At 44.6% G+C, this 24,759-nt stretch overlaps 1 protein-coding gene across 1 annotated transcript; it reads right to left on the reverse strand.

The window, feature by feature from the left end:
• Positions 1-4,904: 4,904 nt before the first annotated feature.
• UTS2B (urotensin 2B) lies at positions 4,905-14,006 on the reverse strand. Its single transcript, XM_026093543.2, has 5 exons — positions 13,853-14,006; positions 11,524-11,625; positions 8,251-8,288; positions 6,751-6,844; positions 4,905-4,930 (listed from the first exon to the last, which is right to left on the reverse strand). The coding sequence occupies exons 1-5, from the start codon at positions 14,004-14,006 to the stop codon at positions 4,905-4,907; spliced, it is 414 nt and encodes a 137-aa protein (XP_025949328.1).
• Between the last annotated feature and the right edge of the window lie 10,753 nt (positions 14,007-24,759).

The following is a 24,759-nucleotide window of genomic DNA, read 5'->3' on the forward strand; positions in this document are numbered from 1 at the left end:
TGCAAAAGTTCATAATCCTAGCAAGGACTGTTAGAATTTTTGACTATAAAATAAAACCTTCAGAGATGCCAACAGCAGTCCATGAAAAGCAGACAATTTACGTTGCAAATTTGTTTCAGGAGGATATTTGCTTGGTAGATGAAGGGAGGATTTAACCGTCATGGGACAAACCGAGATTTTATTTGAACTGCTATTCAGGAGAAAATATCTGTTGACATCACTAGGCATTTGTCTAAATAAAAACTATGACAAACCTTAGAATTTGGCCTGATGCTTTTAGCAGTCTTTCTCTTATCTCTGCACCAAATTTAGAAATGTTTTCATTGTATGGCAGATCCTGAAATGTGGTGAGACTTATAGTTTCCTCTGCTAAGCTTATGAATACATTTCACTCCTCCCTATGTATAACATAGGAAACCATCCAAATATGAAGTCATCTGCTTCCTAGGCCATCTGCATCATCAGCCTTATTTTAGTCTCTTGATGTGTGTATGGGGCATAATCAGACATCCAACTGTAAAAGTTCAAACATTTCTTACCCTGCTAACATGTGAACATGTGCCTACGCTGTCCATTTCAATTCAGTGTAAAACAGGTTAACTTGAATCCTGTTTCATTCTTTCTCACTTCTTTCCAGCTTACAAAAAATAGCTGGAAAGAGGCGCTTGCTGATATCTAAATGCTCAGGTTCCTAGCTGATCTTTTCTAAACCTCACACATTCCTCATTGGACTTGGGTCCATGTCAGCTAAATTCTTTGGATTGCTATTGTTGGTAAATCACTCATAATTTCAGAAGAAGATCTACTTAGAGGTTATGTAGGACGAGGAGAAAAAATACATCTTGCTCTGACTTAACGCTTACCGTATTTCAGGCAGTGAGCTGCGGTAAGGGTGGGGATAGAAATGAAGTGCTAACTTCCTAATCTCATGTGAGGCACAAAGAAACTGGCCATCAGCTAGCAAAATGGGGAAGAAATACAGTCAGCTTCTCCAAAAGGAACCTGAAAGAAAGAAGTTTGGATGTCAATGAGATTTCAAAAATAGAGCTATTCTGAGGAGTAAGATTTTCAGGCCATGGTGGAAGATAAGGCTTCCCCTCAGAAGGGCAGGTAACATACAATACTTGTCTGAGAGTTGGCAGTACTTTGGCCATAGCAGGGGCCCCACAAGTCTTACCCCCTTTCCTTATTGCCTATAGCCCTGACTGGATCTGAGTCCAGCAACTAACATCTTGACATCTCCAATCTAGGCTATTGCTGCTGAGAGCAGCTCCACAAACCACTGAATCACATCAAGAAGTGCCCCCATCTTTCCCCTCAAGAAGAGTTATATCACACTGAGTTAGGTGTTCATTCCTCCATTAATGGGTGCATTGTCAGTACTTATATGTGAGGTGAGTGAGGGAAGCACTGCAGATGCTTTCCAGATCAAGGTCTCGAAAGTCAGAGAAAGGGAAAAGGGCCATAAGTCCAAACAGAGGAATCATCTTGGCTTTTTGCTTCTCACATTTCCCCTAGCCCCAGTGCTCACTCTCAATCTTTAAGATGCAAATTAAGGCTCTGGGGGCTGGATTGACTGTGTGTGTAGACTGGCTGAATGCTGACCTGAGACAAGATTTTCTGCCCATGCTGGAAGCAAATCTGCAAATGCAATCCCAGACAAGCCCAGACCCTGTCCTCTGGAGTGTGCTGCAACCACCTATCCTGAGCCTGCCCTGCAGCTTAGTAAACAGTTATCGTATTGAGTGAGCTCGCCCAGACAGGCTGCGGATAATCTGCTTGCAAGGCAGCCATAGGTGTAGGCCACAGTCAAATTATGTAGGTGATGTACTCCTGACCACTTGTACAGTTGCCTGTCAAGAGCACCATGGACAAGAGTCATTTCGTGACACATTTTGGGCAACTCAGATTGGAAGAATCCAGTGCTAACACAGCTGCTTTGCAAAGACACTACTGGAATGTGAATGTATTGGAACAGTTGGCTGGTATTAGTCTGGGCTTTTAAATAGCAAGGGGTTTTAAAACCTACAGCTGTATGCAGAAATGCCCTCCATCTAGAGGAAAACATGAAGGCATAGCAGGTCAGAGGTGTCTGTCTGGTTGTTCGTTGTTTCCTAGAACTGGGAGCTTGAAGTTTCAGTCCTATTCTTGGCTCCTACCGTGTTGTGTGCATTACCTGGGAGAAACCAGCAGCTGTTCTGTTCCTCTGCCCCCATCTACATCAGAACATGCTGAGGCCTCCTGTGGTTCAGAAAGCACTTGTAAAATCCATAAAAAATACTGTGTCTGAAAGACTGAACACCATAATTTGCTTTCATAGACAAGACTAGACAGCCTCACTCATTGTGCGTAACATAGGGGTTAACAAATGTGAAGTGGGAGTATACGACAGCATCCATTGCATGCTCTTTGCCCTATGCACTCTCTCTGTTTGCAAAACCATTCAGATGTCTGTGAGGATTTTCTGCTAATAAATCAACATGATCTACTAGAAAGCCTGAGGGAAATGTCTTTAATTACTGCCTGTGGGTCGTTAACTTCAGCAAGAGTGACTGCCCAAGCATGGCTAAGGTGTGAGCAGCACCTCTGTGTAGCATGGAGGTTAAAAAACATGAAGTGAGAATATGCTACAGCATCCATTGCATGCTAAGTTTGCCCTGTGATGTGGAAGTGGCACCTGAGGAGGACAAGAGCTACTGCCCTGTGAGTTAAGGATAATGAGCAGGACCCCCATAGCGACATGCTGAAGGTGAGTCTAGGGAGAGCATCATCATCTTCGCTCAGAACTGGTAAATGAATTGCACTCAAATTCCTCTGTCCAGCAGAGGCAACCAACACAGCATCATAGAGTGCCATGAGGAAATAGTGCGGTAGTCTGGGTACTAGGAGCACTTACGAGGTACGCTGGTAGCATGTAGCACATCATGTCGGCTAAATGTCACTGCTAAGCAGCGTGGTGCATTGCACTCCAGGGACTTCTGTGTCTAAGATCAGACCAAGCTGTTAAATAGTCAAAAATGTTGTATTTCCTGGCTCTCTGATGAGCTTGTCACACCAGGCAAGGAAGGCATAGCTACAGCTAGCATGTAACAGGTGGAGGCTGCTGCTTCCGCCATTCCTTGCAGTGGAATTTCCTGCAAGCTGAAGGCACAACAGCTTTGGGCACTCAGTGCAGCTCTTGTAACACACCTCCCATTCAGCTGGAGCATCAAACACTTTGAGAAAGAGACACCCTTTTCTTGTCAATGAGCTACACTTTCTCCTGATTTTGGTGCTATCTTGAGGGAAGCCCTGTGTTCCCATGCACAATGCAACAGACAATGGGAAAAATCTTTCTGAATCACTACCAAGGAAATAGCAAAGAATTGATATTACCACCAAACTATATTTTATGTACGATCAGACCTCACTGATATAGTCAAGCCGTTTGTATTCCATTTATGCTAGCTTCAACCTGTAACAAAATGTAATAAAATAAATCTCTTGTTAATGAAGTATGTAAAAGGTATTGTTGTGGTAAGCATGCACATCTTGCCAGAGCCCCAGGCAACAAATGTAGGATAGTAATTAATGCTTTGGGAGAGGTAAAGGTTTTGAGGAATACGTAGTATGCAATCTACAGTTAAATAATATGGCTAGATAGGACTGGAGAGACACCTCAATTCTAGTCAAAAGCGATCTACACATTAATAGTGCTTACTGGATTCTGCTCTCATTTACACTGCTGGAAATCTCAAAGTTAGCATGTGTGGCCTCAAAAGATTTATTCTGAATTTACACCTTTCAGAACATGGCCCAGCAACCATTTGCATTTTGTTTGCAAATAAACTTGGATAACATGCCTTAAAATATAAATATGTAGAAACCAGTGATGTAATATGATCTCTTCATTTTGAACAGGTGCAGATATATTTCTACAGTAGGGAAAGCCAGCTTGCATCAGCACTGACCAGCCAGAAGAGCCAAAAATCTCTTCTGAAACGTCTCTTTGGGGTGAGTAGGTGGAAGTCACTGGGGCTGGTCCGGTTCCATGATGACAGCAGCCTGCACATCTCTGTGGGGAAGAGCCATTTTTTTCCCAGTCCTGGTCAAAAGGAAGGGCCTGCTGCTCAGGCACAATAAAATAGACCTGTGTTGCTATAGCTGGGTGTTTAATACGGGCCTTTTTCACAGTAAACCTAACGTGGCCCATTAGGTAACATGAGCCTACATCAAGGGAAACATGCTGCCGCCTTGGGCCTCTGCAAGGGATGAGAAATAAAACAGCACGTGCTTCTGTGCAACAGAAAATGTTTATTGGAATTATATCCAAAGGACCCAGACTTCTGTGCCTGTCCTCCCCCAAATCGACTGTGTACGGTGACAGGGCACAACAAGAAACAGTCTGTCTCAGCAAGCCTGGGCAGCCAGCCCTGAAACTTTCACATTATCCCCAGTCTGCCTTCCTATTCTGACAGGGCGTGTTAGGTCATCCCAGACCTTCTTTTAGGAGGCAAAGGGGAAACTGAGACACCACCAAGAGCAACATCTGTGCAGGTGGACAGAGGCCCAAGCTCAGGGCAACTGAGTTAATGTTCGGTGCCTTGGGGAACCTGGTGGGAAGAGGAAGAGTTCATAAGGGCAGCAGACTGAATGGCATACACGAGGGCATCAATGAAAGTTGGGAAATGTCCGCCAGGTAGAAGATCAGGGAAGGTTAAACCTGGAAGGAAGGAACAGTGGAGAGTGGTAGTGGGCTACTGGCTCCTGTCACAGTCCCTGTTAGACTTGGCTGTGGTGCAGTTTCAGCGGATGGCATCCAAATTAGCAGCACAATGAGATAACAGAACAAACTCTAAGACATTAATACCCAGCAAGGCAGTTTGAGGAAGTGCTTGTCTTCATCGTCTGGTCCCGGCAAGCCTTCAGATGCAGTATTTCCAGAAGCAGGCTGGGGAAGGATAAAAAAGAAGGATATTAGTATCCAGGGTACTTTTTACAACTTCCCATTCTAGTCATGGAATGAGTTTCAAAAGCCCCAGGTCTTGAGGCAGTTGCGGTGTTGAGCCACCATCATGGTTTTTGTGTACATCTCAATAACCAGCTTTGACTTCATATAACACTTGTAGGAAGGTGAATCTTTTGGCTTCTTGCAATATAAAGAAAAGGCCTGAGAGTTGTTTCTGTGACACTTGTTTTGTAGGGATTTTCTTTTGCTTTTGCTCTGCTTTAGCAATATCAGGTTTTTTTGGTTTGTTTGTTTGTTTGTTTGTTTGTTTGTTTGTTTGTTTGTTTTTTTGTCTTTATTGGCCAGTAGTTTTGCTGCCTCAGAAGCATGCACAGGATTTCTCACCTGGTGTTGACTGGAAGAGTTAGCTGCTGACTTGGAGAGACCTGAGCTCGTCATAACAATGAAAGAAAAGGTGCCTACAGATATTTAAAAAACCCCAATGACTTTCCCACTCTGCTACCAGCTGTCCCCAAAATACCATTGATCTCTGTAGGATCTTCCAAGAGAAACAAATTAGGGGAAGAAGGGGATTTTGCTGTTGGAAAAAACAACTGTATCACCAGCATGCCCTGTTCTTTGAACCCTGTGCAGGTCACCTGTTATCAATTCTTTGAGAGCTGCAAGTGTAAGAGGGGATATCTACTTGGTTTTGGAAGGCTGGATCTTTGGAGAAAGCTTCCATGGCAGCTGCAGTGCTCAGGTGTGAGCTCTTCCCAAATTAGAAAGACTTTAGATTAAGGCAGAGATGCTCTGCTTTAATTTCTGGCAGAATATGCTTTAAACCTAACTGGGGAAAGTAGTTTTATCCACATTGGAACCTTCCAGACTGGTAGGAGCATAAATTAGATCAGCCAAATCAATGGCAGCCTCCAGGGTTGCTTTTAAATTGCAGATCCTCTAAGGATCACCTAAGCACTTACACAAAGGGGGTTTTCCCTTGCCTGTTTGACAGGTTGTCAGCTTGCACATGCATAGAGCACCAGGTGTAAGGGAAAAATGAGCTCTCCTGTTTTTAGTCTGGATCCGTCATCAGTGACTTCTGTTTTACAGCTGCCACTTCTTTGTGAAGGAATCCACTGAAAGTCAGCATTAATGGCGTTGTTCACATGGTTGTCAAGGACAGCATAGCAGGAGCACTAGTGAAAAATACTCCCTGAGGCATTGAAAACAGAGTGGAAAATCTCAGAGAAGGTATGGCAATGAGCAATCCTGCCTTGCTGGCAGAGAGGACCAACTGGGGGACCTATTAAGATCTCAAGCTCCCTGCATTCTTGGTTGATTTCCGCATCCTTTTTTGCTGTTTTTCAGTGGCACAAACAATTGCTCCTTTTTTCTCTTCAGGGAGGCAATGACCTTGACAGCAGGGAAAACATGCAGTCCACATGCCTCATTATGCCTTCAGCACTAGCTTTGTGCCCAGAGCAAAATGAGAGGCACACTGAGGGAATGTGTTCATACACTTCTTCCTGGAAAGGCAGTCATTGCCCACATAACCCCATGTTCCTCTGTGAAAAGAAGGGTGCAACACTAACTGCGTCCAGCAGAGTCCTGAATTTGTAGACCCACTGGATCTGACCCAACAGCAGGCAAGGTTTGGTTACACAAAGACCTCACCAGCTGTTAAACCAGTCAGTCATTAGCAAGAGAGGGCCAGGACAACCAGAAATGCTGCCTGTGGAAACAGAAGATGCACCAATGAAAGCCCTGGCTGGATGGCTGCAGCCAGCCAGACCCACAGACCAGACTAACTCAAAACCTACCGCGTTTTTTAGGCTGAGATGCTGACAAACTTTCCAAGGCATAGGCCACCTCTGACCCTTCCTCAGTTGAGAGCTGATCCTTCAACTTCTCCAGCTGTTTAAAAACAAATAAAGCAGTGAACAAATGCCCCATCATGAAGAGCTCTGCAGCTTGCTGGAAAGCGCAGTACAATTCAGGGCAGGATGTACAGACAACCTGGATGGCAGCATCACTGGAGAGGACAAGTTCTTCCCTGGAACAGGACCTTTCCAGGAGGCTCTGCCTTTGGAGCACTCACACTTAACCCCATGTTTCCTCCTCCCCCTAGCTGCTTGTTTCATGGCAGCAGTGTGGGCACCCTCTGCCCTTCCCCTTTGGTGCAATCCAAACCCCTACGGAGAGGAAGCTCTGTAGAAGGATAATGTACCACTAAGACTCAAGTCAGTGCTGCTTCACAGGGGTGGGAGTGCAGTCATCCAGCCACTGCAGCAGAGAACATCACACCTCTCTTCCTCTGGGCTGTGGCTCCCACTCCCTTCCCTCCCTCTGCTCTTGCTAGCTTCCCTTGGTCACAATGGGGAAAATCTACAGCATCTTTTCTCCATCTGTAGCTACTCTCTCCTTTTCCAGTGGGCTGGAAATAGCTATGACCATCATCTAGACTTCTGCTTTGGCAACATCAGTCCCAGGAAGCCCAATCTAATACCCCTCAGCTCTGGATTGAGGGGATGGGGGAGATATGGGAGCCTCCCATATCTAGCATGCCACATTGGTTTTTTTTTTTTTTCAGTGCAAATCAGAAATCTGATGAGTGGAACTCAGCAGGACCTACAGAATCCACATGAACACCTGTATCTGGCCTGAGGGTGAAAAGGGCTTCCACTGCCTGTGGGGTCTGGGGCACAGTGGGAGCCACATCAAAGTTGCTGCATGCCATTCCCTGTTCCTGAAACCCCATTATAGGATGGGGCTTCCTCTTGTCTGCACGTGTGTGTGTGTGCGCGCGCGCACAGTCCATAGCACAGCACGGCCCTGACCACGGGTAGGGCCTCCCTTATTAGGAAAGAATTGAGGGAAAATTCAGTCTGGATTTTATCTGGTGCAGTGGCTATCCCTCCAAATTAAATTATTAGATGCAGCCAGCTGATGCAAAGCATGGGAAGGCAGCACTATCTCCCCTTCTCTCTGCCTGTTCATCCATGGAGAATTCCTTCAGCAACTCTTTTCTCCTGGCTTGGCCCTTTCTGGCCTTTCACTGGTGGCAGAGGCAAGAGCTGTCTCAGCCTTTACTGCGTTAGGTGATCGGTTTCCTGCCCCTTTATCTTTTTCAGCTTGTGAAGATCTTTAGCCCAGGTTCTCCTTTTTCCTTTGTGTGATATGTTCTTATATTGCTGCACCAGAATGAAGAGCAGGAAGATGTAAAGATAGAAAAGGATATAAAGACAATATACACATTTGTTTAGCTGAGCTATTATTCATGCAACAGTACATATATGCATCTGTGCATTTGCTTCTCTCACCTGCTCAAGCTCTTCAAATTTCTTTGCCAGCTCCCAATCTGCAAGAAAGGACAGGGTAACATCAGTATCCACATTGCTTCCAGAAGCTCAAATCAGAAACAGTTTCTTCATTTAACCTCTTAAAGGGTGGATTACGAAATACCTATTTATCATTTCATTCCTGTTAGTGATTTCCAAATCTATGGTAGCAGAAACAAGGACCGAAAAGGTAGACTTTCTCTGTTTAATTCTGTGGGGCTTTACCCTAATTCTCCATTATGAGAGAAGCTTCTTTCATCATTCACCAAGGCCTTAGGGGGACTGGTTCAATAAGGTCAATTGGTGGTATCAGTTCAGGTGAATCTCTTTGTTGCTTTTTGCTGATAACAGCAAATCTATGATGCTAGCTTTTCTGTCACTGGCTGTTTATATGAACTCACATTGTTCCCTTTAAAGCTGGTTTATTCTTATATCACCCGTGTGGGCAGAAGCCAGAAGACATCAACTTAGCCTAGCATAGTCCATTGCTTTACAAGTGAGCAAACTTCAGGGTAGGCAGAGTGTAGCAACAGGAGAAGTAATGTACCAGTGAGTGCATGGATTTGACACTTCTAAATGGTAGGGGAGCATAAGGAACTCATGAACTGGAGAGGATGGAAGATGTGCCTGTTCTTTAAAACCCCTACAGCTGCACCTGCCCTGAGGAAGGAGGGAGGACAGAGTGCACCATTTTATTGCATGTGTTACAGCTCACCACAGCCGTGCTGTAGCAGGGATCTCTCGTGTGGGCTCATGGGAGCTCTGTGCCTAAGAGCTGCCTCTATTTGTCCTCCCTTGGAGTGGTGGAAGCAGCTGTCAAGTTACTGGCAGTGGGGGAGCTGGCTGCTTCCTCTAGCTCTTTCACCCTCCCTTCCCTGAGCAGGGACTAGGATCTGGGGGCAGCTTCTTAGAGAGCTCCAGGCTGAGCAATACTGCACTAGACTGTCAAAAGCCTAGGCACACGGCTGAATAAGCTGCCCTGAGATATCCCATCCAGGATGTGGGAGGAGTTAGTGAATGCAATCTAAAACCTCCATCTGAACGGGGAAGGGCCTAGACTAGCAATAGAAAAAGCTTCAGGAAGGAACATGAGATTTCAGTCTCACTCCTGAAGACTGAGGTACCTTATTCCAGGTGCCTGATGTCAAACTGATATCAAAACAGTGAAACTATTGGAATAAGATAGCTGAAACAATGGAATGAACCACCATGGGATGGGCTCAGTCAAAAATCCCAGTCAAAGCTGAGTGAAGACTGTGGCAGTTTTCTCAGGCAGGGAGGGGAATGCAAAGCAAACAGCTGGCTTCAAGTGCCAGTCTACCAAAGAAGCATAAAAGTAAGCAGAAGAGCCAAGAAAAAGCTAAAGAATGTCCCTGTTAGACCCCACAAGAAAGCCAAAAAATCCAGCCCTAGAATTGCCTCCTTTGTCTACTCTGACAGTGGCTGCAGACATTGGTCTGGATCTCCAAAGGGATTTAGGCATCTAATTCCCCTGATTTCAGATAAGACTTCAGCACACAGACACATTGCCAAACTGGGCTTTTTTTTCACATTTGAAACTGAACAGAAGGGTGCCAAAAAAGAGCTAATTGCATTCTCAGTTTCTCCTTCAAGAAGGAAACAATTTAGCTGAAAGATCCTGAATATTATCTGACAGATATTCATAAAACAGAAAAAGTAACAGTTCCTAGGCAAATGTATTACATTATGGCTTGATCTGAGAGACAGTGTGGTGCTGGGGATGGGCTGGGAGTGGACATGGGGCTCTGTTCCTGGCAGTGCCAGAAATGACCTTAGTCAGGTTCCTCTTAAGCGTGTCTTTACACATCATTAAGGTACAGACAAACAGTCCTGTACCTCTACAAGTGAAAAGTGCCACTTGAGAGCTTGTTATTATTATTTTACACATTTTTACCTCTTTCAGTGTTTCAAGTGCCTATTTTGGCTCAACTTTCCACAAACTGTAAGCTTGGCAATGACGGCTATGAATAGAAAATGAACAGTGGTCGAAATTTGGAACAGATTATCTCAGGCAGGGGGAAGGAAGCTAATTTATGAATGATGCCTTGAGAAACTGCCTGCTGTAAATCCTCTGTCTGTGCTCTGCTCAGAGATTCATTATATTCAATTGTCTGGCATAAAATGCAGCCATTCCTCTAGGAGTAATAAGTGCAATAATCCATAAACCAATCATAAAAATGTTATTTTTTGAATGCATCTCCTTTGCAAGAAGAATGCCTTTGTTAGTATAAGGACTTGATTTATTTATATTTATCATTTAACCACTGCCTCACTGCATTAACAAGAGGCTGGGGAAGAGCACTAAGTGATTTGATGTATTGGATTTTCATGACACAATTTCTGCTGGGCCCCTTTCTCTCCTGTTTTTATAGGAAAGAACAGCTTCCTGCTCCGAGACCACCACATATTGCCTAAACCCTTCCCTGACTGCGGTGGCCATGGGAATAGCTGACCTCCATAATCCATGTGATTGTAATGCCTAGTGTCATGGAAAGCCCAAGTTCCTCTTCAGTGAGCCTGAGTTTGGAGCCTGGCACAACATGCAAAATGGCCTTAAATTTGGTGTCAGGACAGACAGGAAAAGCCCACATGTGCCCTGTCTATGTCCTCTCTGCGGTGTGGGAAAAGCCCATTGTCTGACCCTCTTCCACCAATAACAATGGCTCCAACTCAGGCGGGAGCTTCCAGTACAGTTATCCCAGCTTACGCCTGACCCTGAGGGATCTCGGTCCTATGCTGTCTGCAAAAACATTAGCGCCCTGTGTGCTCAAGAGATGCCAGCCTGACACTGAGTTGCATCTCAAAAGCACTATGGCTATATGGGGGTGCAAGTGGAAAGGTGACCCCCAAAGCTGCTGTATGCTCTGAACTTAATATTCAGCATTTATCCCAGGGATGGCAGAGGTGCAGGGACTCAGCAGCATTTCTCTTCATTATTAGTCATGCCACATACATAAACATGCTCCCTTGGCAGCTCAGCATTGAGTGTCTGAGGATCTAGGCTGTAAATTTTGGGACAGTTTTGCATTGCATTGCAAAAGCAGGTCCAGCCCCACGAGGCAGAACACCGGCTGTTAATCAGATATAGGCAGCACACTGAAACACAGGACCTGAACTCTCTCCACTTTCTGAGCAGTCTGTATTTGCTAGCAAACTCAACACATAAGGAGCAGGCTCCTTGCATCCATATGAGCACAGCTGCAGGAAGCTGAGATCTCCATCCCTTTTGCTTACCAATATTTTCTGGTCTCCGCCATGCAAGTTTCTTATTAAGAAGCAGAGTCAGCAATGTGTCCTCGTGATTTGTGTCTTCTCTCTCCGGATGCACTCGGTTCTCTGCAGCACATAAAACACACTTCTGTCACTCCCTAATGCCAAAAAGGATGGACCCTCCAGCCCCAACATTAAAACAAAAATTAAGGATAAGAAGTAGAAGGAAAATGTCTCCTGTCTTCCCCGGAGTGGAAGGAGCTTGAGGAAGGTGGAAGATGTGTGAATGCATAACAAAATGTCTGGGCAGTAAGGTCTGTGCACTGAAAGGGTGCAGGATGGGGGAACCCTCACTGCCAGCTCTGGGCTGCTGGCCAGTCTCAATGAAGCCTCTTCAGCATGACTGGCTGCAGCGAGCTGGAGACATCACCCAGATTTAGAGAGTCCTGACCCTCTCTGCAAGGTGGATGTATTCAAAGTCTCTGCAAAGCCAATCACTAACCCGCGAGATGTTCTCTTCCTTCTCGAAGCTATGGGTGCTCCCCAGACTCACCTCATCCATCTTCCCATGGCCAACAGAGGTGGGAACTAGCTCCTCGCTGGGGCTGACATATGTGTAGCATAGCTGAAGAGCTCTGCAGCCCCACAGTCCAGCCTTGTGCTTGGTCTAGCCTGGGTGCTAATCTATCTGTTTGCCAGTGGTATTAAAGGATTATTCCTGTGCATAGCTGAAGTGTGGAGGAATTTAAAATTAGGTTCGCTTTTTTTTTGTCTGAGAAAACCTCCTATGGTAGCTGTCTCCTGTTTTCCAAGAAAAATCTTCCTCAGGCTGATGTCATAAAGCAATTTGGGCCTCCCTATGAGGCCCCTTTATGGACTTTTCTTAATGTTTTTTCCCTAGTGGTTGTGACTATGCCCTCAGAAGTGGTTGTGAAATCAGCGGGGTTTTTTGTGTCCAATGGACACAGGGGATCAGACTCTATTCAGAGCCGTGAAGGCTCTCGAAGACCCTCCCAGCTCTGCCATACAGGTTTCCAGGATCATCTAACATTTGGATGTCACATTCGTTATGAGAGGGGCAGGCTGGGAGCCAGACTTTGCAGGGAGAATGGTCATTCCCCAAAATTTTTGCTTTGAATACTCCTGCCCCACACCCAGACCCTGCGAAGCCTTAGAAGATGCCTGTGGAATTCATGGGGAGGGGAAGAAAACGATGCAGAAAGGCATTTTTCTCTCTTCTCCCAAGATCTTTGGGACATCTGCTCACTCCCTTCAAGGAGGTGAGAAGGAAGGATTTAGTCTCAGGTAACTATCCACCCTATATAACTATGATGGGACAAAGACAAAAGAGACATGAGACAAAAAAAAATAACAGATGAGCCTGAAGGATGCTCAAGAGTGTGTGGGAATCAGCCCCATTAGCCACAGCCACATAAATCCTTAGAAGCAGAGGGGTCCTGGCCAAAGTGATGGTCCAAGTACGTGGCCAACTCATCACTGCATAATGCTGCAGCTGAAGCCACTGATCCTGATTGTGATCTCAAGAAATAAACCAGGGGAAGTCAGCAGAGCTGCACGCTGAAGAAAACTCGCAGTTAGTGTGGTGTGCTCTAACCCTCTTTCCTAAGCTTGAAAGGCAGTTATGACTTTAAAATAGCTATTTTTAGTCATTTGGGGGATTTGCTACAGCGAAAAACAATATAAACACTCTATGAAAAGCTAAATGGCAGCAATATTTAGCTAGAGTGGCCACAGGAATGTTTTGGTTGTCAGTACAAAAAAAAATAGGTGATATAAGAGGAAAAATCATTTGAAAAGCAACATGTTATTTTCTAGCCTATTTTTAGCTGATTTTTTTTCTACTGCCAAGTCTCTATAAGAGAAAAGATTAATGATTGACATTTCCCTGCAGAATAAGTCCAAGCTAAGATTAATTTAAATTGTGGGAGAAGAAGATATAAAAAGTAGTTTCCTGAATAAAGAAAGTTCAGCAGCACCCTACCACTGACATTTATGAGCTGTCAAATCTCATATGGTACATACTAGGATTGTTACTCTCTGATATTGCAATATTTTTCCTTGGAAATTTTCTTTTAGGAAAGAAAGAGATACTCTTACCAGACAGATTTCATCAGATCTGGTATTTTTACTGATTAACGGAATGTGCCACACAACCAATGCTAGACCAGAAGGACAGCTATAGGTCATGCTAATATAAGCAAGTCCCTGGGTAGCACCCAGGTGAATTGAGTGTTTAGTATAGTTCGAGGTTGATTTTATTTCCTTTCATGGACAAACAAGTGTTGCATGGCCATGAGAAGCAGCAAAGCAAAACAAAAAAATAACCACCTACCTGTGTCATCTAGTCTGTGTTCCAGCTTACCTTGTAGTAAATAAGGCTCTCCACATGTAGATGGGACATACACAGTCATGGTCAAGATGGTTAGCACTCCAAGGGACAGTGGAAGAGACCACATCTTCTCCATGTTCCCACCACCCAGAAGCATTCTTCCTTCAGGCACGGTGGAGGACTTCAGTGCAACCCAGTGCCAGATGAGCTCACTTTTAAGAGGCAGTGGATGTGCTGTGATTGCAAATGGCCTTTGGAGGAGGGGAGAAAAAAAATTTCTTGAGATATAATTCAACCTGTCAATATGATTCACTCCTTTGGGAGTGGACAGAACAACCCAGTAACAGACGTCAGATGGAACCTGTTCAATATATCTCGTATCAGACTGATCTAATGAATTCTGATGTTCCCACAGGCATGCACTGTCCACGCACATTGATATACATTCCATACGTAGATACATTAAAATATTTTTTCAAGGCTGTTGTTTTAATGGAGTTCAGACACGAGGACTCCCACATTAGCAAGGAAGATTTTGTCTAACGTACAAGTTACCATACGTCACCAGTTTGGACAGAATCAGGTTAATGGGTTTTTGTAATTTATCATTGCACTTCCTAGTGCCTATATTAATTAACATAAGATGGAATGAGCGCTGAAACGGTGGGAAGCAGAGAGGCAGAACTCTTTTCGTTTAACTGATTGGACGATATCGAGTGTGTCTCCTTCACAGTGACTTACAGCTTTGTCAACGGGAAGAGCATCACACCCTATTTTGGGATTGTGTCTCACTGGGGGAGTTCAGGTTTGGCAGCAGATATGGAATACATCAAGGATGGGCAACCCCCTCCAGTTTTATCCAAGGGAAAAAAAAACAGTGATGGTCAGATACTGTTCTGGTTGCACAGCCACATTTCATTAGCTTAGAATAAAGCATTGAGGCATGTTGCACATATTCCATGTCTGTTCTAAGGGTATGACATCTTGGTTTGGCTTCTATTTATTGCCTGCCCATCTCTATGGATCAGGGACCTGCTACTAGCATGCTATTACAACCTTACCAAGAGAAATGCTGTAATAATAACAGTGCTAAACTTTGTTCTTCACTTCACTTCTTATGCCAATCATGATCTGCAGAATTGAGTCATCTGTACTCCGCTTTGACCAAGCACAGACTTGTACATACATTCCTAGTGAATCACCTCATGTGCATTTTTGACACCGCATCATGCCAGATTAACCAACGAAGCAGCATCTGATGGTACCTGCATTTCATCTTAACTCAAAGATATCATTTCCATTTTGAGGCTTTTGGCTTCTGGTCCCCAGTTCTGCCAACAACTTGCTTTGGACCCAGGATGGCTACAGGATGACTAGTCTGTTAATATCACTTTTAATATTTATTTTTTACTAAAAAATGGGGGGAGGACTCCAATTTTTTCCAAGAAGTGTCTATGAAAATGAATGAGATACTTCCATAAAGGAATACTTCTCTACTGAGGAAATATTCCAATTTTTCCCTCCAGATATAATATATAGGAATAAAACAAACTTATCTTTCCTCTCAGTCTTGGGAACCAGTGATCAACCAGATGATATCCCTTTTATTTTTCATGATCTCTAAAGTTCCCTTTGGACAAGAGGACACCTACCTCCCATTCAGGATACTTTCCCATCCATCTCAGTTTCCCTAAGCCCACCTTGGACTGGAGTCCATGGTGGATGATATTAGCTCTGATAGAAACCAAATTCTTAGGGAAGGTGAAGTCCAGTTTTGCTTGGTATTAAATGGTCCCTTCCAGTCTATTTTCAGATCTGCTGTCAAATTGGCCTTGCATTGATATAGACGGTGGAGTTCCCTGTCTCATACAAGTCCATGCAGAATCCATCAAATCTCTGACCAGTTTTTTGTACCATTGGCTGTGAGACATCATTGGCAATTGGCAGGATCTTGCAGGAAAATGAGCTATTCCTTGGGATTTTCTCTTTCACTGTAGAGTAACTCCAGTCATGGGTCACTGCTCCCCAAAAGATAGTTCAGCCTCCCAAAGCAACTTGCACATGTAGTGTTGCCAGTTGAATCAAATGAGGGCTCTGGGTAAAGTGAAGGACAGTCTTCTACCTTTACATACTATGAGGGAGATTATTGGAAGCTGTGTGGAGAATGCCCTGAGTGAGTGGATGAATAGATATCTGACAGCCAGCTGCCAGACACTAGTGAACTTTTTACATTTGCTGCAGCTATGAGATGGATGCTTTGTAGTGATGGGCTTCTGTAAGACTCCTACCTGGAAAAGGTCTTTGCTTTTAGACTATTTGTCCAGTTGCTGGGAAAATTGCTACATTTTATTGTTCTTACATATTTTAATCTCAATAGAAAAAACAACATAGTCACCGTATCTTCCCAATTACTTCACTTACTTAGTGATTATATCTTGTACATCATCCACTGGCCACCTGTGTTTACAGCTCAAAGATAACCAGAAACTAAAAATCAGAGCTCCTTCTCTAACATCTGTGGTTCTAATCTGTCTTCATGTAGAAGTTCTCTTCTCATAAAGCTATGCAGGTAATATATATGATATCAAACTGGAAAATTGATGAGAATGGACAAAAGCAACCAATCTGGAGGGCAGGAATAGAGAAGACTCAGTCTAGGAAGGTTGGATCCGACTAAGCTCAGCTGCAGCAGCTCTCGAGTCTCAGAGAGGTGATTGTATGTGTCAGGGCTCTGAGAGAACTGGTAGGCCTTAATGGCCCTGACCAGTGTCACCTGGGACCTCCACCCACATCCTCTGCCCATAGGTCCAAGAGCATTATTTAAGCTCAGCCCTGGGCCTTTATTCCCTCCCTAGGTTATGTTGTGGGAGTGTTGGTTTCTAGCTCAGCTATAGCTATGCTTGGCTGTAGACCATGCTGATCTGGACTCTGATGTGCAAGCTGACTTCTTGGCTTGACCTCAGACCTGTCTCATCACTGTGAACCTGCCTGGTGATCATTGGGCTGTCTCTGACCATGGTTAACATCACCAGGCCTAATTTTGACCTGTGGATTGACTTCCCTGCTTGGCCTCAGACCTGCCTCATCAGACAAACTTGCTTGAGGATCTGGGATCTTGGTCAAACCTGGTTGCTGTCTCCTGGCCTGCCCTGATCACCTCACTCAGGTACTGTGGGATGAGACCCTGGCTGATGAGGCCCCTGCCCTGTCACCTGTGTTACTGTGCTCAGCTCCCCATCCCTTAGGGAGTAGCTGGCCTGTGCTGCTCTCTGACAATATATTCAGCTCTTTTTATGCACTGATCCCTTCTCTCTGACCCTTGCAAAGGAGGTACTTCAGCAGACCGTGGGTCAAGAAAGACTGAGGTATGTTATATAAAATTTGGATTTCCTTGAAATCAGTATGAGTTGTATTGTTAACTTTAATGAAGGTAGGACAGCCCCTAGAAGAGATGCAGTTCCCAAATAACCTAACCTTGGCTTCCTCCAAAACAGTGACACTTAGTGCTTCAGAGTAAACTTCAGGCAAGAAATCAATATGTTTCTCAGGCAATCTGTAAGATGCAGGAGGCAGTGTTGAGCTGCTGAAAGCAGGAGAACCTGGAGGGACAATTTCCTATAGCCGGCTTGGAGTGGCAGGCTTCCAGACTGCTCTGTATGCTATACATTTTGGGTCTGAAGACAGGGAGGATATATTTCTCTGCTTCATTTGTTCTCAGGAAGCTCTGAAAAACATCACATGTAGCATGTATTCCAGGTGAGCCTCAGCAGCACCCATGGGCTTTGCTGTGGTTTTATAGTCTCAGTTTAGCTGCTATTTGATTCCCAAAGCGAACAACCTGCTGTGGAGGATCTGTCAGGAAAGAATCTTTTCTTAGGGATTGGAGAACGGGGTGTTTTTAATTCTGTCCTACAGCCTCTGCACAAAGAATGGGATTCAACTGAAACCAGGTAGCACCAGTTGGTGGAGGTAGATTTTTATGCTGCATAGTGACACAGGAGTTTCCCTTTATGTATTGCTTTCTTAGAACACTTCTAAGGCAAGGATGGGGAATGATAAATGAATTTAGAAAAGAGGAGGGGACAAGCCTACTAGAGGGAGAGACATCCTATGGGCTTAACATCCCTGGTGAAGAGGAGAGAAGTTTGGGAGCTTATAGCAAGCAAGAAAGGGGAGGTCCCCTCAGAGTATGTGCTTTTGGGAAGGTGGTGGCTGTCTTGCTCCCTGGCCTGGGCTCACTCCTTGCCAGTGATTCACAGTGCACTCCCCTACCCCACTATGTACTTCCTCCTTCCCCATCCCTTCACAGATGCCCAAGCAACTGTCCCCCTTCTCTGCAGTCAAGTCCCTTCTCTTTTCCTTGGTATTTGCTTTCTTGCTTTTATCACTGTTGTAGGACCTCATAGCCTTTGTCTCTTCAGTCCACATTCCTGTTACATCTCTCTGCCTCTCCATGTCTCTAAAATGTTCTTCACCTGATAGGAATCAAAGCAGAAAGCACTGAAAAAACACCCTGTTCTCTTCTGCCTAATACCTTATGCACTTAATATCTGATTTCTCTCCTGCCGATATCACTTGCACACTGGGGTATACCTGAGAACAAAACCCATTCCAGTCCCATTATTCAAAGCACCACTGGAAGGCGCTCAGATACTCTGCTGCTGAGCGTGGTGCAAACTCTCTGACAGAACTTCTTGACTGCAAAAAGGAATTAAAATAATGGGCACATAAGCTAGAGAGCAGCCCCCCTTGCAGTTCCCTGAGAGGGAAGGCATAATGGGGAGAGAGATGTAGTTATTATAAAATGAGATTCTCTGTTCCTCAGGGGACTATTAAAACCAGTCAATATTTATGAAGCTTTTAGTCTGACTCATGCAATTTGTTCCCCCTTCTACGTGCCTGTCTTTGGGACTCAGCTGTTGCTTGTCCTGTTACTGCCATAAAATTAGTTGCTATGGTTTAACTGTCTCATTGCTTAGAGGTGGAAGAGGGAAAGGTCCAAGGCAGGGTGTAAAATTATTCTACTCATTGCCTCACTGCAAGTAACCACGGGAGGGCACAGATCACCTGCTGCTGTCAGAAGTGGATCACACTAGAGAAGTAATGCCTTGTGACAGAGACAGAAGAGGGGTAAGAAGTGCAGCTGGGCTGTCTGCCTGGCTTTCACCTCAATTCTGAGGACTGACAGGGAACTATCTAGCTTCTTGGAGAACCAGTCTGCTCCAAAACACTCTCTTGGAGGGAGTGAAGGGCTGAAAGAGTAGTGCAGGAATGCAGAAGCATGGGATGTGGGAGGAAGCAGCCTCATGTCAAGAAAACACAGAGCAGAGGCAGCAGTGGTACCATTCTTAGCTGCCTCAGTCCTGAGCTGGAGCACCTACTCCTGTCTGTCTTCCATCCCTATTGACCAGGGGTTACTTGGCTGAAGTTACTGGCAAGTTAATGAAAGCAGTGTAGAAAACTCTTCTGCTGTGAAGTGTGCTGTGACATGCTGGCTTCAAAGTAATTTTCACTGATGTTCCAGAATGGTAAATATTGGTGATGTGGCTGTGTATGGACTAATCTGGCTCCCTCTCCCAGGACACCATGTGCTAAAAAGAGGCATGGTCTGGAATGACCTGGTTGTAACATCAGGTTTACACTAAAGTTGATCCCTTCCATTCTGACTCATCTTCTGTAGGTTCCTGTGTCCTGCCTGGGTGATGGAGTGTGAGCAACATCCCTGAACTTGGCAGAGATGGTGGGTGTCCAGTCAGTGATGCTGTGGAGTGTTTTCATAAGAGCAGCACCACCCTGTGGAAGTTAATCCTTCTAGGGGTCCTCTAATGGCAGAAGAAAGGTGGAAGAAAGGCTGTGATTTGGAGCAGCCTATCTGGTTCTCTGGAGAACCTCTCTATCAGTTATAGAAAGAGTTTAGGGAACAGCCACTTGTGAAAATGGTGACTGAGGTAAGAAATCAGTACATTGCAAGCAAGGTATGATTTCTCTCCTGGAGCTGGACTTGCTCTCCACAAATGCAGCTACCAACCTATCTCCTTGCCAGTAATGGCAGATCTCAGCCTCTTTATCCTTTCTAGTGATTGACATGAGTAGACACTATAACTTATCCTGCAAACATGCAAAGCCAACAAATCAAAGTGATGGTTTGGGCTGCAGTTTCTAATGAAGCTTGCCACTGTGCATGGAAATGAAAAGCAAGGGAAATGAGGCATGAAAGGTGTTATAGCCCTCCACTATGCAGTAGAAATGTGAGGCTGCCTGAGTTTGTCACCAGTCAGCTGATGTGTCCTTGCCAGCAAGATGGAGACACTAGCTTGGACACAAAAAGCCTTTTTTGGAAATTTTCTCACTAAAGGTCATGTGGAAGAAGCTTTAGAGGGCAAATGTAGGTTACTTGGTTGGGCTTGTGCTGCTGCTGTCTTCTGCTATACCTTCTGTTGCCAGGGGAATTTGAAACAGTCTAGATATTTTTTTTTAATTTTTTGAGGAAATTTGCATAGGCAACCATAATCCTTGCATTTCTGAGGGCCTGACTTCTTACATAGCTTTTTCATTTGTGTACAGAGCATCTGAAACTGGTAGCTTCTGGAGATGCAAAATGATGGTTTGAGCGAACATCAATGCTTTGTGCATGTAAAATTGTGTATGCAAAATCATAACTAGAGATGAAGGGTACAGCTGAGACCATAGGACATACCCATCCCTCACCTCTTGGCCTGCTTGCCCCCCTGTGGCTAAGGAGGCAGGGTTGGGACAAGTGATGGCACAGGATATTGTTTTCCTGAAGAAACAGAATGAGAGGGTGGAAATGGAGAGGTGACTTTATGTAGATTAAATAATTGTTTGGAGTAGAATCTAGCAGTTTTTTCTCATGTGAGAACTGTACTGACTTCAGCCCCCCCCCCCCCCCCCCAAATTCTCTAATAACAAAATGCCTTGAAGTTTCATACAGGTAGTAGTGACTGTGTGTGACTGAGTACAGGCCAAGGGTGCTTCCCCACTGCAAGTTTTCTTGATTTGGCCATTTATACTTGCATTGACAGAGCTTGCAGGCAGTTCCCTGTGGAGCACTAAGTGATATTATATCTGTTATAAGGGTTCTGTTCTTTTGACCTATAAGAATAAATGAAGTGGCATGATTCACAGCAGGTAAGGGAAGAGTAAAATAGCAAATGTACCTGTTACAGTATTAACCTAACCTTTTTATTGGTAGAGGAGCTTCCTGAAAGACATTTGGCCTCTTTTGCTGATGTGAAACTTGAGTCTCTAATCACCAGATGCTTCTTAGGCCTTGTTTCCTTTGTGGGGTGAGGGGAATCACTAAAACTATAACCCTTGCAGTTGTATATGTAAAACTGCAGGCAGGGATGCAGTGCTAATTTCACATTGCAGCTTCTAGGGAAGTCTGTACAAACACCTGATCTGTGCATAAAACTGAGCTGCTTGCAGCATAATACCTGACTACTTCAGGTTGTATGGGTTCTCTCCAACTTAAGTCCAGAAAGGCCCTTGTTTTGTAAAACTGCAATTCAATTTTTCCAGTGCCCCTTGTTATGTTAAATGCAGGCACAAGTTTAGGTTCCTCTTTTGTTTCATCATTTGCAACTACCCCATTCATAATGCCCTGATGTGTTTTATTTTTATAATATTGTCCTTGTATGCCCCTGCTCTCCTTGTCCTTCAGGGAGCCTGAATTCCCACAGGCACCATCCAGCTACCTAAGTAAATTGCACACCTGCTTCTGACTGCTGCTTTCCAAGTGCTGTAATGCTTGCTGCCTCTCACTGGCCTCCTCTGGCACAGGACTTCAAACATCTGCTAAAGTGTATCCTTGCTTGCTTGAGAAAAGCAGGGAAGTTAATGAAGCAGGTCAAAGAGGGGAAAAATGTGGTGTCTTCAGCTCAGGTGTGAGGGAAAGTCAGTCCCTTGGCAGTAGTCACCACTGACCACAGTTTTTGGACACAGGCTTGTGTGACACTTGATGCTCAGCATCATTAGACATGCAGAACCAACTTTTTCCATCCCTTTGCACAGACTGTTAACTGATGCATATGCTCCTCCCGGTAGGATAATGATCCCATCTATTCCTACAATGGCCTCACCCACTGGAGTCAGCCTTGAGCTCATTAAGGAAACTTTAACAAAAGCTGTTCTGCTGAAAGTGAACATCTTGATGAGGCCTAATTTATTTCACAGTTGTTGCTATCCTGTTGACCTAAAATGACAACATGACACTTGGAGAGATGCCCAGTTTGTTTAAGAAGCATGTACAAAACTGCTTCTGACTGCAGAAAGAACTGAGCAGTATAAGGCCCTCTTAGCTGCTGGTTCTAAGCCTCTGCCTGTCAGCCTTTGCCCCCAAAAGCTCACTGTGGCTTTTCTTCTGGCCAGGCTGGACTGTATTTTTTTAAATCTATTTTTCCTGGTTCTGGTTTGTCTCATGTATGTTTTCTCAGGAACTCTTTCAGTGTCAAGAGCTGGGGTAAGGTTGGACCTGGTGCACCAAGGTTACAATCTGGGTACACCCCTGGGTGTGGTGTATGTGTCATGTGTTTGAGGGTCAGGACTGGGCACCTGGAGGCACCTAGGGAGGGTCCTGAGGCTTCTTGGGGTTTAAGACTTTCCCTGGTGGCACGGTCCCAGCTGCAGTGCCATCTCTGAGCTCCTACCCACGGCTCTTCAATGGACCACATACCTCACTGATTTTGCCCCTTGTATCCAGGGTGTGCCATGGAGAGTAACTGCTGTGTACCTGCATACTTGGATGCTAAAAAGCATGGAGTCAAACTTCTTGGAGGTGCATGGTGCAAGGGCAAGAGTCATAAGTTGCAGCAAGGGAAAGTCCAATTGGACATAAAGGGGGGGAGGTCAGGGGGAGGAATTACAATGAGAAGAGTGGAACAGAGGTCCAGAGATTGTGATTTCCATCCTTGGAGACTTTCAAAACTTACCTGGATGAGTTCTGAGCAACCTGGTCAAATTTCAAAGTCCTGCTTTGAGCAGGGGGTTGGACTAGAGCCTTGCAGATGTCCCTCCCAAGCAGTTATTTCATGAAATAGGGAGGGGTGTGTGTGTGTGTGTGCGCGCCATGCACTTGAGCCCAAATTCTGGTTCAGCTTCCCAGTTGCCTTTGCCTTGGGCAATGAGATGAGCTTGTCTTCAGACAGAAGCTCTTATGGGATAAAGTATCTGCTTTCATAAGATTGAAATGTTGTCTTATTAGCTTAAATAAAGGGGATAGTCTTCCCAGCCTTAGGATTAATCTGCCCACTACAATGTACTAGATACCATACAATTTATACAGGAAAAGTTGGTCTCAGTCTAGCAGAGCAAAAATCTTCCATACTTTTTGCCTAGAAGCAGCAGCTTTTAGATACAGCTGTGAGTCAGGAGGGTGATCTGAGATCCACCGCAGTGAAGGGACTGCTGGGAACATAAGACCTGATTGTGCTGCAGTGGCAGTGTCATCAGTAACAAATTTCCTGGATCCTATTTAATTCTCATTTCTAGTCCTCCTGTAGATCTTATGTTCATTGTAGTTAAATTTGAAACCTTCTATACTCTTCATATACTCTTTGACTGATTAATGCCATCTACCAATCTTGGATTTCATCTGAATGTCTCTCAAAATCAAGCGAAGATAAGAGAAGTCCAATGTCAAGAATGCAAAGGAAACACTGTCTGTTGTGTAGGATCCTGCCTTAGGCTACTGTGTTGGCAAATCCTGATCACAAACTTTTTGTTCCTGTTGTCCCTCCAAAGAGCCTGTTCCAGCCTTTCTGTGCTCTGATAGTTAGAAACTTTCCCCTCATTTCCAGCACTAAGAAAATGGCTTTTACATTGTTTGCCTGAAGTTCTCTGGGTCCTGGTAGAACTCACTGTCCCGTTGCTATCATTGAGTTTCAGTAAGTCTTGCAAGAACAAATACCATTGCATAAGTAAAGGAGGTGAGGGAGAACACAGAGCCGCATGATTTATAAGGTAGAAACCTAAGCGTAGTAACCTCAGGAACTACTCTACTGTGACCCTAATCATGTACCAAGCTGCTCTTTAACAAAGTTATATGTAGACAGGCACATACTTCTCTTAACAGCAGCCAAAGTAATGTCAGTCCAACATTGTAGCTCCTGAGTGCAGTGCAGATTTTGACTAACTTATGCTGCTGGTCTGGGCTTCAACCAGGTATAAATCAATGTGATAGAAATTCATTGCTGAAGAGAGCAAAGAGCTGTCTACATAGACTGAGACCCAGGATTGCTGCCACTGATGGCTTAAAAGTTACATTTATAAATGTAAGTTCTGAAGCTGGCTTTGCCTTAAAGCTGCTGTGTAAATGTTAATATTTCAGGCTTTCAATTTCTGCTGTTCTGTATTGAATACCTTATAGTGAGAGAAGGGAAGAAAACCATATTTCAGTTTTGGAAAGCTATGACCTGTATCAGGTTTGTACTTTCTGTGCCACTTATTTGTCTTCCTGGTTCTTTGGTTTCTTCTTCTGTCCCCACTTTTGTCCAATAATAAGTGCTTTTTTCCATGATAGAAACCTCCAGTGGTAAAGTGCAGAGTATGTCCAGAGGAATATCATACTGACTTAATAAAAACACAGACTTGGGAGAAATGGGAAACAGACTTCAGGGCTCTTCCTGTGCATGGAGCTGGCTGTAACCAAGGGGATTATCTACAAGCAATCCAGTCATTCTGCTTGTGCTAGGTGCAGCTGCTGCTGAATGGCGGAGGGATTAAAGGAAGCAGCTAGGCAGAGCAGAGACTGTGATAGGAGATAATCTGTGTGAGCTGTCCCCTTGGAGGGACAAGACGCTGGCTAATCCCCATATGTATGAGCACATGAGGGACTGCCAGTATAGCTGGAGTGATCTAGGATACCACTTCATTCTCAGAGTGCCACAGTC

Source organism: Dromaius novaehollandiae, chromosome 9, assembly GCF_036370855.1.
Source record: "Dromaius novaehollandiae isolate bDroNov1 chromosome 9, bDroNov1.hap1, whole genome shotgun sequence".
Lineage (NCBI taxonomy): Eukaryota > Metazoa > Chordata > Aves > Casuariiformes > Dromaiidae > Dromaius > Dromaius novaehollandiae.